This window comes from Pieris brassicae, chromosome 13 (genome assembly GCF_905147105.1).
Source record: "Pieris brassicae chromosome 13, ilPieBrab1.1, whole genome shotgun sequence".
NCBI classification, from domain to species: domain Eukaryota; kingdom Metazoa; phylum Arthropoda; class Insecta; order Lepidoptera; family Pieridae; genus Pieris; species Pieris brassicae.
The window spans coordinates 1124926-1141452 of NC_059677.1; the positions used below are offsets into that span (position 1 = coordinate 1124926).

Here is a 16527-nt window from a genome sequence, read left to right on the forward strand (position 1 = left end):
ATTAAACAGTACTTATCCGGAGCTGGATATATTCCGTATTGGGCTGATCAATTTTAAAGAAACCATGCTGGTTATGATTTTTATGCTCAGCAAAAATTTCTGGTAATTTTATCTTGTATTGTTGAAGTGAAACTTCCTTATCGGCGTTGTAAAATTACCGTCATATTTTTCGGTTACGCGTCACATTATTCCGTTACTCGTCACATGTTTCCGTTACGCGAGATTCGAAGCCATTTACAACAAAAATGTATAATAAAGATAACAATGATAGTAATAATTCTATTGCAATTAATGAAATTCTGTAATCTTAGTAGTAATAAGTTAAAATGAAATAATTGTATGATTTGTATTCATGTCTATGATAATAAAATCCTTTTGTTAAACTTTATCTTATTTAACTTTATTTAACCAATTTCTGTAAAGTTGTATATAGTAGATCATTTAAAAAATTAAGGTCTGAAAGAAATTTCACATATTACTTATGTACATTAGTACACTCACACATTTTTTTGTGATATTTATGTTTACCTAAATTGCCGTACATTTTATATTAATTAGTTTATAACATAAACCATATTTATAAATATGATGTGGTGAACTTGAATAAATAAATAAACAACACCTACCTATAGGTATAGGTATGAATCATACGTTGTTAATGACCCCCCTAAAAATACAACATAATCAGCCAATTAAAACTGTATATTGGATGCTTAGAGATGTTTACTATAATATGTACTATCGACAAATATATTTGACATATCGAACGACGTTCAGTTTCCCGGTCATTTGGAGGGAAAGGCTAAATTAGCCTCCAAAAAGCTTGGTGTGCTCAGTAAGGCGAGACGGTACTTCACTCCGGGCCACCGCTTGCAACTCTATAAAGCGCAAATACGGCCCCACATGGAATACTCTTCTCACCTCTGGGCGGGAGCTCCCCAGTACCAGCTCCTTCCACTTGACCGTATTCAACGAAGAGCGGTTCGAATCGTCGATGACCAATCCCTCTCCGAGCGGCTCGATCCTTTGGCGTTGCGTTCCACCCGTATCACCTCGATGTCCGCCGTTCAACGAATGAGCGTTTTTCGAGGCAATCTTCGCCGCGCACCACTGCTATGTGGAACATGCTGCCAACTGAAGTATTTCCGAACCAATTCGACTTAGGGTCCTTCAAGAAAAGAGCGTACCAATTTTTAAAAGGCTGGCAACGCACTCGCGAGCTCTCTGGCATTGAGAGTGTCCATGGGCGGCGGTATCACTTAACATCAGGTCAGAGCAGAGGATTGTCTTAGTATTAAAACATTATATTGTAAAAAACGATATGACGATAAACTGATTGTACAAGCCAAGGCTGCATTTTGCTTGGTCAGGCTTTCTTAGTTTTATTAGATTTCGATTTCCTATATCGTCGGAGTTACGCTTGGGGTAGCAACTGTCGTCAACTATTACTTTGCATTCATTCGTTACATAGCAATTAACATTTCATTAATTAGCTTTTATTCTATTGTACGCTAGATACTCTATTATGTAAAACACTCCAATGACCCCAGGGCCGTACAGTCCGTACAGTCATAGCAAAGTATTTTTCTTATATTTTTAAAAACCTATAATGGAAAGAGCTTGCTCATAAATTGCAAATAAGAATAAGAAAACATCTATAAATTAGCAAAACAGTATCCTGACGTTGGAGACGAAAACCGGAAGTATATACGTGACATATACATTACATATATGCATTTGTGACCTTACAACGTCCGGCATTCCGCATTTTACATAGAATTTACTCATTTATTATTAATTTTGCTGCAGAAGTTTAATACTATTGACGTAGTTATATGAAAAGGAGGGCAACAGGCAGCCACTGTGTTGTAAAAAATTAGATACACATACATAATAACAAAACAGAGCATGGCAGGACAATTTAAAAAAAAAGTGCGTGCGTACAAAGTACACATGTCAGAAGTGAAACTTCTTTGTAAATAAATTATTAGGTAAAAGCCCCAGTAGATAATCATGTACCAGTATCATGATCCACCATGATACCATGATCACTCCACGTGATCGTATACGTGGTAAACATAATATAAATAAATAAAAAATCTCCGTTACTGCACAAGACGTTATGCGACTGAAGAGCCATCTAAAGTTCTAATATGTAACTACTAAACGAATACATCAAATTTTCGCTCTCGCCCTTTTCTTCGACAAAAACGCTGCACATCTTCGTGACGCTAATATTATTATTGCGTATTATCCGTAAAAAATGCCTGAACGTTTCATTTAATTAAAATGTAAAAATGATGCTCTTTCTTTAAGAAATATTAATGTTCTTTTATGAGGACGTAGCAAAAAGGTTTGTCGACATCACAGGAGATCGAAGAGCTGGCAGCTACCTCGGACAAAGAATTAGTCCAGCCAGTCAAAGGGGATACGCTGCCAGTAACTTCGGAACCTTGCCTAAAGGAACTCCTTTTGATAATATATTTTAGTTATTATATTTTAAGGTTAGTTATTGTTTTCGCAGTGAAACTACGCCAACTTTTTTTTTAGGTAAAAAAAATTACTTTCACATTTTATCGGTTACGGGTACATCTTTTCCTTGTCCCTACCATGGTTGATTCGAAAAGATTTGATTCCATTAATTACAAAAATATATAATAACGATGACACTGATAGTAATAATTCTATTACAATTGATGAAATTATGTTACTAAGGTAGTTATAAGGTAAAATGAAATAATTGTATTATTTATATTCATGTCTATGATAATAAAAGCCTTTTGTTAAAATTTATCTAATTTATATTTATTTAACCAAGTTGCATATAGTAGATCATTTTTCGAAATATAAGGTCATAAAGAAGTTTCACTTCTTACGTGTGTACACAACTCGCACACATTTTTTTGATAAAGTTTCATTGAGTAATCGGCGAAAATACATACAATATTCTTAATTTGATGTGATGTGATGTGTGTGAGTGAGTGTTTTGTGACTATTGTAAGGCAATGTATCAGTCTAACCTCTCTTATTGTTTTCAAACGTATATATTTCTCCATATCATTACGACTGACAAGTGTACCTTTCTTCTTGTTAAAGATATATCGGAACGTAAGCACTCACGACTTATTTTAGTATAACATTGTGTCTCGATGACCACCAAACCGTTCTGTGAGGTATATAATGTACTATATATTTTATTTTTAATATAGATATCATCCTATTGGTTTACTACTGTAAACATAGTGTATTTTTGTGGAGAAAACCTGATATGATTTAACTCCCAATGGACGTTTGGAGTGATGACCTCCAAACCTTTAAAGAATGTCATAATTCTCGACCTGGTTTGCGGCAGCTGCCTTTTATGGCTGTCCGTAGGCTCATTTGTCCCATATATAAAAATGAAAATCCTCCTTTGTATATCAAGAAATACCTTTAAATACAATAACATATTCTTCCAGGAATCTCGCTGGCAACTTGATCACGGAACTCGCAGAGTCATCGCTGCCGTCATTGCCAGTTCTTCACACATTGTAAGTTTTATTTTTATCTATTAGCTTCAAAATATATATATAGCATCAAAAACACCTCTAAAGCTTCAAAAAATACCTCTATAGCTTCAAGAAATATATTGTTACGAAGATGAGTAGACTGCAATGTTTCTAGATTTTTCCACTAGTTAGAAAACTTTTCAGCAGGCTGTAATATGATTTCTGACCGTTTCAGGAGAGGGTCAATCACATATTAGAAAATTGTAATTTTCATAATGTTACCCTAGTTTTCAGGAAGCTGAAACCTTTTTTCAGTCGGTTTCAGAACATGTGTAGTAGAGTGGTGTAGTTTTCAGGACACCCGTTTTCAGGCGTTTTCAGGCCTAGTTATACCCCTTTGATGAAGGAATATTCTAGACCGAACTTTCTAGGTGTGAGACAAGGACGAAATGATACGAGAGAGAGAGAGAGAAGATCAGAACTTTCTCGAAACTAGACGAGCACTCTAGAACGTCGTACGACAAGGACGGAGCAACGTGCGAAAGAGACAAAGAGTGCGGACGTTCTAGAATTGTGCAATCGCTACTCAGTAGCAAGCCCGCCTAGAAAGTTCTCGAATATTGTTTAGAATTATTCCCAGGGATATATAAGCGAGCCGAAACGCGACTAAGTCACCTTTAGTTTTGAATGCGATAACAAGAGAGAAACACCGAAGCGATAAAGTGCGAATAAAGTGAATACAAGTGATAAAGTACAGTGTGAAGTGTGCATAAGTGAAGTAATTAGTGACTGTGTTTTTGTGTGTTATTAGTGCATCTCTGCAATTAATTTGTGCCCATAAATTCCTCATTGATGTATCAAGAAATAAACCCTTGAATAAATATACGGCATTTTCTATCCGATCCCCTAGCTCGTAACAATATGTAAACTTTAGAAATTTTATCATACACGACTTATCCAGAAACGCGTGGCCAAAACAACGCAATATGGTCCATGGTTTAAACGCCCAATGTCGAAACAATAGAATGTTATATAAAACTAATCAAGACAAAAGTAAATAATCGAAAAACCTATAACAATACAGACCAACGATAGACTATACAGTAAAAAAAAGAAGGTGGAGGCGGCCTACAATTTTTTTTTATCAAACAGGATTTCAGATACAGCCGTCTCCATTTGAAATTTTTATTTAAACATCCAGGCCCAAAGGAGGAGGATCTTGTACGGTCCTGACATCACTTTTTGCTTCATCCGCTTTCATGACATGAACTGTATTACGTTCTTTTGAACTTCTCTAGTACCTCCTGGATTTAGTACAGTTACGACCAGGCCTACCCAACCCAATCTCACCATCCACGGTTGTCTTGTCTACCGCATGTTGAAGTCGAGACCGATAGCTGTAAAGCAGTCGACGATGACTGCTTGGAGCAGTTATGTTCGACTGCAAAATAATACTGATGCGAGTTCATTTACAAGATGTATTTCGATGAGGAAACACTGCTTCTTGTACTACTATTAAGCAAGCGTAGTCGTACACCGTACACCGTACTACGTGGGTGCGTCGAATACTACAATAAAGAGAACAGCATGGAATATTTCATACTTTATCTCCCCAGTTGAGAGAATACACTAAAAAGTTTTTTCAAATACTTTTGAATGTACGTTGTTTCATTTGATGAATTTGTTAGTATTTTAAGCCGAGAGGGAGCGCAGAGGCACGGTCGCCAGAAACCGCTTGTAGTGGTCCGTGTATGGTGGGTCCGGCAGCTCTAAGAAGCCGACAGCACGGCGAAACTCGACCGCAGAGCGTGTGCTCCAACCGCTCTAGAGCAGTCAGTCTCGGCTACAATATGTGGTCTGTCTATAGCCAGCATAAGAGACTGTATTTAGGCTTATATATTTTTGAACTAATAACCTGCCCAAATTTATATAAAGTTACGTGTCTTGGGTGGCCCTTTTTGTATTATCTATGTTACTCTTATCTCTCCTTTTGGCACAGATTATCTGGAATAGATTACAATCTTTGTCTTTTGCAACGTCATTTTCATGTTTTCTCTTATAATAAATTACTATAGAGTTTTTATGTATATTATCTATACTTATATTATAAAGAAGGAATATTTGTGTTTTTGTATATATATTCGTAATGTTTTCACACTAAAACTACTAAATAACCAAAGGCCACACCTTTCAAAAATCGCGTGCGCTGTGAAAACTATTTATGATAGAACAAATAAATGTTAAACAAAAAAGAACATCTACAAAAAGAAATTTTTACCAATGGGTAATTGTATGTTGGCCTATCCTGAGTTCCGACTTACTTCAAAACATGAAATTATCTAACAAAACTAAACAACGTCAAATGGATGTTCTACAAATAAATCTCTTCACTAATATTATACAAGAAAGTTTAGCATTTTGTATTTTTGTAATAATCAAGCTACAAATACCTGGACTAACTAAAAAAAATATTTCATTACCTTTTTAAAATCAAGAATTTTTCAATCCCAAGATTATTTTAAAATTTACTACTGTCCCACAGTCTACGTAAATGATGTTAAGAATTTAAAAATGTATTAGATGTATATTCGTTGTAAGTAAAATCTGTATATGGTTTAGATTATGAATTTAAGTCTGTATCTAATAATCTGAAAGGAAGTAATTGAAAACTAAGACCACTAAGTAAAATAACACTTTTATGTTAACAAAAAATACATTTATAGTCCGACTTAGTAGACTTTCTATTACCACAAGATCGGTAGTAATAAATACAATCAAAACCGTTTACGACGACATCGCTTAGAACAACATAACGGTTATACTGACCAAAATCAAAGGTCCCGGCAAAATTCCATTGTATTAGATACTTTATAACAACGTCATCTGTAACAGCTATCGGTTTCTACGACAAAATATAACTACCCTTCGATATTGTTATAAAAGATTTTTACTGCAATTATGTATTACTATGATCAATCTTCCCGAGTATGGTATTGACAGCTGTCATCAATCAAGTAACTTTTTATGTACATCGAAAATTTTAGCAGTAATCTGTTAATAAGAAATGCTGAATTTAGTATAATTTTTTAGTAATGGTTATGGTCAAAGATTTCTTTGTGTCTTTATTTTTATTACTTTCATAGACAAACGACGTTTTTTTGATCTTACACGTGTCAGTTTTACTGTACGAGTAGGTATTCATTACGCACATACTTAATTGTTAGTCGGGGTTCCAACACGCAACTTCGAGAGTCCAGTCCACTATTCTATCACAGTTTAATTCCATTTATCACCTTAACTCTGACTTTTCATTCCGTAGAATTCTGACATGTCATAAGTGTTGCTATTAAAAAGTTCTCCACCGTAAAAGGGACAATTACCCCTACTAAATATTTACTTACACAAGTGACCTAATACAAACATTTCAATATCACGAACAATATATCGAATTAACTTCTATTACTTTTATTTATTATTTTATTCTTTAGCTGGCATTGCCTACTAATCCCAGCTTTAGTAAACCTTTAAAAACAAATTTTATATTAGAACCCTTATTATAACTCGCCGTAAAACCACTCATATCGTGGAGCACCGCACTTAATAAAATGCATAGAATTGAAAAATGTGCTCGGCCAAAAATGTTTGTAATCTGACATGTCAAAAAATGTTTGCTGTCAGAATTCTACGGAATTGAAAATCTGAGTATATATGTATTTTTTTCTCACTTTTTATTATTTTTGAGACCCTGGTCTATTTAATAGTTTTTAACGTCTTAAAAACCCCTAAAATATAGACTTATACGAAAACTTTTTCTCGCAAAAGTGTCATATTGTTAAATCTTTAAAGCTGTTGTGTCTGCGGATTTGAAGACATTATCCAACCTGTTTGCAAAATAGTTCAAAGAGCGTGCACTAATTACACTTTTCAGAAGCCTATTCTAGTCTAACTACTCGGTTTGAGAGGAAGTTCATTACGGAATTTGTATTATATAGAGTGGACTTCTATTTTAAAAAGTTTCAGGTGTGCGCTCTCACTTAAAATAAAGTTCGATGATTGATGATTTTTCTAAACGATTCACCTTATGCATTATTATACAGACACGACCATTTTCGAATTAAAGTCATTTTTGAAAGCCAAACAAAAAGAGATGATGATAAATAGAGGGACAAGAGAACCATGAAATGCCAACCTTGTGGTGCAATATTTATACTGTTACGCAAATCCCTATTAATTTTATATTTTCAAATTGAAAATATTAAAATTGTAATCCATACATTTCTTTTAAGCAAAATATTTATATTATCTCAATTAGCCAATAACTAGGATAAACATAACTAAGAAAATAATTGGTCTATAGTCTTTGATTATATATTAATTAACATTGTAAATACCGAAACCAGTGGCGCTACAACCTCTTTAGATCTGGGTCACAGATCAGTATCTGTTTCGTGTTCATTTCATTCATAGACATAGACAATATTTATTACTAACAAAACACACACACAGAAACACATAAAATACCAAAACAATTTAAAAAATAATAGTAATAGAGATATAACAATTGTTTAAAGAAAAGGGTTTAATTGTGTAATGCGTGTGTGCTGTGATTGTAATTGGCCCTGGCTCAGCATTATGCTGAGGAGCAGAGTTGTTCCACAGCGCTGGTCATTGACAAGTAGGTGATCAACCGCGTAAGCCACGAATTTTTGGGTCTAAGCCGGTTTCCTCGCTACAACCTTTTAGGTCGCGGCCTCAGATATCTGTATCTGTAACGTCACCATGTCATCCATAGACAAGTGGGGAATCAGTCATTTGCGTCTGACATATATCGGCTTTCCGACCCTATCAGTTAAGGTCAAATGCATAGAAAGTCAATTGGTACACAGGATTGAATCTACGACCTCAGGGATGAGTGTCGCACGTTGAAACTAGGCACTAGGCACTAGGCCTTCGAAATCTTTGCAATTCTATATTCTCTTTTTATCTATAAAAAATAAAATCTTCTTGACATTGTCACATTTGAAATAAAAAGATGGACTTTTCGAGAGTTATGTTCGGTGGCGGTTGTTTAATTATTTATTTTTCTTTTATTTATTTTACAAAATAATATAATGTAATCACAATATGTTACATTAGAAAACCGCTGTGGTTTGTATTAATGTAACCATAGCAGTCTTGTTTAGGAGCGCGACAATTGCATATAAAAGTAGTTTTTTAATTTACTGTTTATGTTGGTAAGCGTTAGGCTATCTAATATCTGACTGGGTAGACCATTTATTAGCCGCGGTAGCAAATACCTCAAAGTTCTCTCGCCATATACGTTGTTTGCTCTGGACACAGAGCTGAACTTTCGTTACCGCACAAGTCTGTACGTCATGCTCCACTTTTTTATGTCGTCTCGAAAAAGGTGAAAACACTGTGTTTGATTCTAGGTGTCAACTAGGTTTAATGGTTATAAACAGCTTATTTTTTAATTATTTTAAGCCTTAAATTATTATCCCGCACTAATATCTAATCATCCTATGTGTTAGTAAATATTTGTAACAGTTCGTATGAATCAGGAATCCCCTCCGGCAAAGGCCTCCTCCAAGGCTTGCCATCTTTCTCTATCTCGAGCTATTTGCATCCATTGAGGACCCGAGATATTTATGATGTCATCATCCCATCGAACGTAAGGTCTGCCTCTGTACCGTTTGCCTGGTGGGCCTCTTTTAAACAAGAGCTTATAACTAATATAAAATTAGGAGTAAAATAAAATAAAACTTGATACCGTGTTAACATTACAGAAAGTTACTAAAAATCTCAAAGAATATCTTGTCAAACTGTCCAATGCTGATACAGAAAATATTGTTATTGTGTAAAAATAGCTTTGTTCGTGTTATGTACATATAAAGGTAAATACAGTTTATATGTTAAAAGGAAGAGACTGGCTGTCCACAACACAGGGAATGCTGTGTGGGGGCCAATGCACTTTACCTAAATATCGTGTATATTGTGTATAATAAAGAATTTCTTTCTTTCGTTAAACTTAATTTAGGATTTCATTAAGGTTATAACGTATTTTTGCAAATACAATTGATTGCGATTGTCAAAGAAGAATGGCAGCTTTACACATTAGGCATATACTGCCATGCATACCACACTCTAACATGCCACATAATGACCATGAGGAAATCATGTATTTTCTAGATTTAGATCGCAAACACTCAAGGATTCTCCATGTGACTTATTGACCGAGTTATGTTACAATTTACTATACAAGTGTTGTTAACATTTCGTTTGCGCTTATTATTAAATCTATCTACATTAACCAACCTAGACGTTCTGTTTGTTTTTTATAGCATTTATATTTACCAAAATTGTCATAAACTGTAGAAAATATAGCTTGTAACTTATACTTAAAGATATGAACTTCAAAAAAACTTATATAACTCGGAGGGCCTTATAGCCTAGCGGTCTTTGTATGTGGTTGCTTTGGTGAGTGGGTTCGAGGGCAAGTTTTAATTCAATTTGTTCTCGGCCTTTGGTAGGGTCGTACGGTACTGGGCGAGCTCTTAAGTTCTTAAACCGTACGGTTACGGTCGAATTTCTACAATATGCAGTGAGCATCGAACTATAGAAAGAAGACTGTGTAGGTGTAGAATGCAGCAATACGTTCCAGGAAGGATGGAAATTACAAGTGTTCAGTAATTCAACATTCTTTTTTGTCCCGGTAGAATGCGATAGCGAACTCGAGGTGGTTTTAATGGGTATTGTTCACCCAGTCTCTGAATAGCAGAGATTCAGGCGTGGGTCGAGTCCCACATACACCTGCAACCTTTGAGGGCAATGCGCAAATGCATTTCCACCTCGAATAAAAAAAAAAAGGTTACATAGCTCGAGTCAATTAATTTGTACATAGAACGTAAAAAAAAAATTCCAACAAATGCTTTTTTTAGGTACATAGATAGGACGTTCAAATGTAATGGTTTAGAAATAATAGAACATACGCTTGAGGCTTGAGTCGTGAGCTCGTGTGTCATGAATAGCTTGAAGGCTAGCAGGTCGTGGTGTTGCATTCGGAAGGTTCTCAAAGTGTCATTATTTTTGGAAGATAATATCTAGTTTTATTAAGCTTAGTTTAGATAGCTATCTGAAGCAAATTGTTTAAATATACTTAATTTATAAATAATACAATTTTATCCAGAATTGTGGTTGTGACAAAGTTGTCTAAGAGTAGTCCCAGTATATATAAAAATAAATTAATAAATACATCTAATCAAACAAAAGTCGTATAAGACCTTAACTATGCGTAAATGTGAATAGGTGTGTGTGTGTGTGTAATACACTCTGTATTTTAGAGAGTGTATTCGGAGGATTGTTATAAGCGTGTCTGTCTGATAGTTTTTGGAACCAGCTTACGGCTTAGAAAATTACCTATTTAAATTTAAGTTGAAACAATAATATTATTATTTATGTAATTATAATAATGAGGATGATTAGCCTCTTTACAATATTGTAGTTCACAAGTTTACATGCTGCATGTACGGACCGTCTTTGTGAGAGACTGGTGCCTATGATAGGACTGTTGAAGTCTTCTGATAACCAGCCTTTCATCGCGGACAGGAGAACAAAAACATGACTACAAACGATGACTTAACTAAAGTAATAAACAATATAAAACTAAAGCATAATTGGGTGTGAGTGTGATTGTCTGTTAGGCTGTGTGTGAAATAATTTAATTTGTTTTAATTATGTTACTATCAAACTCATCAACTAGGTTATCGCATTTCTATCTGGTTCGTGATCACTTGTTTCTTTTTCTAATAGGGAAGTAGGTTTTACACTATTTTATGGATCTAAGGCCAACAATTACCTAAGGAAACCGTCTTCCTGTATGAGCGAGTGTTTGTGTCCAGAACTCTTACAAGGCCAACATTACGACATAGTTTTTTATTGGCATTTTGTGAGTGTAATTAATATTTTAACAAGTGTTATAATTGCTGTTAGTCTTGTATTTTCTTTTAAGTTTTCTGCTAGCAGCAGTTATGGCTGTAAAAAACCATCAAAATCCAAAACATTCAAAGATACTTACTACTAATGTTTTGAACTTTATATAACGAGGGTGTTGGATACACGGCTGTTACCCAGCATGCTCCACCACGATGTATACAAATGATTGTTTCAACATGGCTATAAAACTATCTAAGTACCTAGAAGTTATAGCAATGCAGTGTAATTCATTCAAGGGGAAGTTGATAAAATGTTTAAAGGCAAAGTGCCTTTATAGATTATGCGTGTATTTGGATCATAGATTTGACACCAATTGTAAATAACATAACTTTGACATTTTATGTTCTTATGTTTAGACATTGAAAAAATTTATATGACATTTGCATTTAAATAGGTTATATATGGCTGTTTGTACGGATATTTGTAGTTGATCGATCTAATTGTATCACTATCTTGGCAAATAAATTATCTATTATTATTATTATTATTAGAACTTCGTCAACTTAAGCGAGATTTAAAGTTTGAGAACAGCTGTTTGACGTGTATCTAATGAGCGTATGATCTGACACAAATACCAATGATGTATGATGGTTTTGCTTTCATTTGTAACATATAACACTTGGTTATATTTATCTCGTGATATAATTTCACGCAACAATACACTTTTAAAACAACTAAATCTACTTATTATAAATATGGTATACAATTGTTCTGTCTCGTCTATAAATTCTAGAGTACTTTTGATTATTATCGAATGAACAAAGACATGCAAAAAATTTAATTGAATTATAAAATTAAATGGAATTTATCAATTTTGTTTACATATCAGTAATAATAAAAACTTTTTGAAGTGAAAACTTCTTACTACACTAATTTAAAGTTTATCTGTGTATAAGGCTTTTATCTCATTTTCTCCTACGTTACGTCTTATGAACTTATGTCTTGTGACTCTTTTTACTGTCGCTTTTTTATTATAGTTTCTATCAAAACAAAATATTGATATTAAACTTAAAAATACATTCGTCCCGTTATAAATTTTCGAATTTGTCACATCTGCCACTTTTGATTGCACACGTGTTTTTTAAAGTCTAATCAAAGTTAGTGTTTAGTGGAATAAATGTTTTCTATTGCAAAGATCATGTTCGTATAAGACGAACGTGTCCATCTTGAAGTTCGTTGTAATAGTTATTGTTATTATGGTAATAAAACCGTTCTATTGACAAAAGTCTCTCGCTAAGTACGCTATAAAATATACATCACTTGTCATGGATCATAACTTTCGACAATTCACGTTCCGCTTATTGTCCCTGAAATTCAATAATTACTGGAAGCTAAAAAAAAAATGTGTGCGTGTACTAGTGTACACACGTAAGAAGTGAATCTTTAGGACCTTATTTAAAAAAAAATGATTTACTATATGCAACTTTACAGAAAATGGTTAAATAAAGTTAAATGAGTTAAAGTTTAACAAATAATACAATTATTTCATTTTATCTTATTCCTACTAAGATTATTACAGAATTTAATTAATTGTAATAGAATTATTACTATCATTGTTATCGTTATTAAATATTTTTGTTATTAATGGCTTCGAAACTCATCAAATCTAAGCATCAAGAAAAAGATGACGCTTAACCGAAAATGTGACGGTATTTTTTTTCCAACGCCGAGTAAAAAGATTCACTTCAACAATAAATTAATTGAGAAACCTAACAACTTATAGAACTTTTGTCAGTTCACTCAACGGACAATGAATAATTTAATTCTCATTGTAATATGACATATACAAATAAGAAATACCTATTTTAAAAGACATTTTTATCTTTTAAAGATAACACTTTTTTAACCGGATTAAAGCTATATGTATTATTATAAACTTGTAATTATTTTACATAATTTTAAATTCAATTTTTCCAACTTTTCGCGTGCTTACAGCGTGCGTGGTCACGGTGACTGAAGACAAAAGGTGTTGAATGTCAAAAAGTATCACAGCTGTAGGGACTACTTTTTATAAGTCTATATTAATACATAGCTTCAATCCGTTAATAAAGTTTAAACGTGTAAAAGTTATGTTAATTAAAGACAGTACTATTTAGTATCTTAACTACGCACGAACAGAGTCGTGAAACACCTATTACAGGTGAATGACCGATAAGGGTGAAATCAGAATTGTATGGGGGAGTTTGTTCGTCGACAGTTACGCTTATCGGGTGAATTTATTTGTATACTTGCCGACATGATTTTCTATTCTTTTTATTTACTAACAAAATACATTTACATAATTTTACTAAGGCCTGGCCCGGACACTTCTAACGTGTAATGTAATATTCCGAGTAAATTATTAATAAAAATGTGTGCGTGTACTAGTGTACACACGTAAACAGTGAAAATTCTTTATGACCTTATTTTTAGAAAAATTATCTACTATATGCACCTTTACAGAAATTGATTAAATAAAGTTTAACTTTATTATCATAGACATGAATACGAATAATACAATTATTTCATTTTGCCTTATTACTACTAAGATTATTACAGAATTTCATTAATTATAATAGAATTATTACCATCACTGTTATCGTTATTAAATATTTTTGTTATTAATGGCTTCGAATTTCTTCGAATCAACCGTGGTAGGGACACGAAAAAGATGGCGCGTAACGGAATAATGTGTCGCTAATTTTTTTGACTAAAAAAAATCCAACCCTACCTAATGTAATTCGCCGGAACCTAAGAACAACTAATAGTGTATGTATTTCCTTGTGTTGGAGCCGTGTCTCGACAAATTTACCATAAATTAAATGATTTCTCCAGCGTTTTGGTGTTTAATTTAGTTTTGTAGTTGTGTAAGTCTACATTGTTATTTGTAATTTTTATTTTGTTATTTTTATTAGTATTTCTTTTTTCGTTTTCCTTCCTAGGAAAGAGATCGCTTGTGAGCGATAAGCCCGTCCTTTTCCTCCTTAATTTATGTTATCTGAAAAATGTATTAAATATATTAATAATAAAAATACAAGTAAACAAGTACTTACTTTACTTTACTACAGTTCCTGCAGTTTCTCTTGACACTAATATGTGTTTTGTTTAAATTATTACATTTTTAAACAGCTTTACTGATTAGTAAAATATCTTTATACATAATAGAAATAATATATGTTGTCAGCCCCGACTAACACTGTGACATTTGTGAATCTCAGCGCTTAATCTGACTCCCGTGCGTGATAAATGTATTAGATTTTGAAACACGGGAGTCGTACTTCGCGGCAAATCGTGTTTCTGAATCCCTAGGGGTTTTCAAGTTATTAATATACAAAAAGGAGATATATACGTAGATTTAACAGTCCGCTTAGAATAAGATTCGTAGTCGTGTTATATTTTATAATCTTCAGATATAATAAAAACAGCGTTGTCCAAATTGTGATAAGATACGCTACTCAACTCTGACGTCCTGAGTTCATATCACGGTTGTATAAGTGCACTTATTGTGTATTAATAATTTTAAAGAAATCAATGGCAATACAACCTTTTTAGGTCTGGACCTCAGACTTCTATATCCGTTTCATGATCATTTGTTAATCTAATAGGTCAGTAGGTGATCAGTCTTCTGTGCCTGACAATCGTTGTCGACTTTTTGGGTGTAAGGCAGGACATTCCTCATGATGTTTTCCTTCACCGTTCGAGGAAATGTTATATACGCACAAGGGAAGAAAGTCCATTGGGGCACAGCCGAGAATCAAACCTACGACCTCAGGGGATAGAGTCGCACGGTGAAGCCACTAGGCCAACACTGCTCATAATTAAAACAGGTTTTGAAAAACATTGCTAGGAAACAATTATGCCTAAGCCACAGAGTTCGAAGTTGAAGGAGGCCACAGCTTACCTATTAAGAAAAATTTACACGAAACAAATACATAATGAGGCCTTGTTATAGAGTTTATTAGTATTGTCTTTTTAGTTATTTCAAACTATGCAACCAATAAGAGTAGAAGAAGAGAAAGGACGATTTTTCTTGTTGTTTTCTTTTTATTTTAATTGCAATTTTAACTAAAATACTCGAATCTATTTTAAAATTGACAATAAACGCAATATATTAATCATTCGAATTCGATAAATTCGATAATTGTTGGTGAAATGTTCGTAGACTGAAAAATAGATGGCGCCACTAGTATTATTTTAGTTAGCCCTAACCTTCCAAAGACACGTGTATAAGTTTGACAACAGTCATAGAACTCGTATTAGATTGTGATATACAGTACTTTGTGTAGGCAAACGGGCAGGAGGTTCATCTGATATTAAATGATACATGTGTGTACTGTGTGTGATGGACACATTGCCAGAAGGCTCACAAATGCCTTGCCGTATTAACAAAGCTTTGCTGTTCGGCGAATAAAATATATATACTACATATACTACTATATCTACCAGTTTTGTATATTCCACGTCTCCTTTCAGGGGCTTATAAGGGGAGCTTTATACCCTGATTAAGTCAACCTATAAAATACCTAATCACACTTAAAATACGCAATGCAAACTTAATTTCCCGACGAGCAATGAAATTCATTTAATTACATAATTGCGCGATAAATTAAATGAATTTTCACGTGTTGTTCAGATCCCTTGGGCTTTTTGATTAAATAAACCAGACTGGAAAACTACTTGCTGCTAAATGAGACACGACGGAATTTTCTTTAAGATAAGGTTTTGTCCACATCTGTGGCGTAAAGCGTATTCTCACCTCTTAACTAAACAATGTCGACTTTATATTCTGTATGATTCTTCATTATAATCACTATGAAAGTCGAATTATTACTTTTATTTGTTTATAAAAGCTTGCCAACGATTTGACACACTGATACATTGGTACTAGAAAAATTAAATACAATTTTTTAATGAGACAAGCATATGTATACTTGACATACACGAAAAGATAATACAAAGATTAAATAAAACAATTAAAATTATATGAACTAAACGAAAATCGATTTATAATGTGAGCAATTATATCCAGACCTAGCTCAACAGAAAGCTCAATCTGGATATCGGTTGG

At 33.6% G+C, this 16527-nt stretch overlaps 1 protein-coding gene across 2 annotated transcripts in view; it reads left to right on the forward strand.

Moving 5' to 3' along the window:
• The window catches only part of LOC123717849 (lutropin-choriogonadotropic hormone receptor), a 133082-nt gene that overhangs the window by 61790 nt on the left and 54765 nt on the right, over positions 1-16527 (forward strand). For both annotated transcript variants that reach the window (XM_045674099.1, XM_045674100.1), the window contains exon 5: positions 3459-3530. In XM_045674099.1, coding sequence (XP_045530055.1) covers positions 3459-3530 — 72 coding nt within the window. The remainder of the gene's footprint in view (positions 1-3458; positions 3531-16527) is intronic.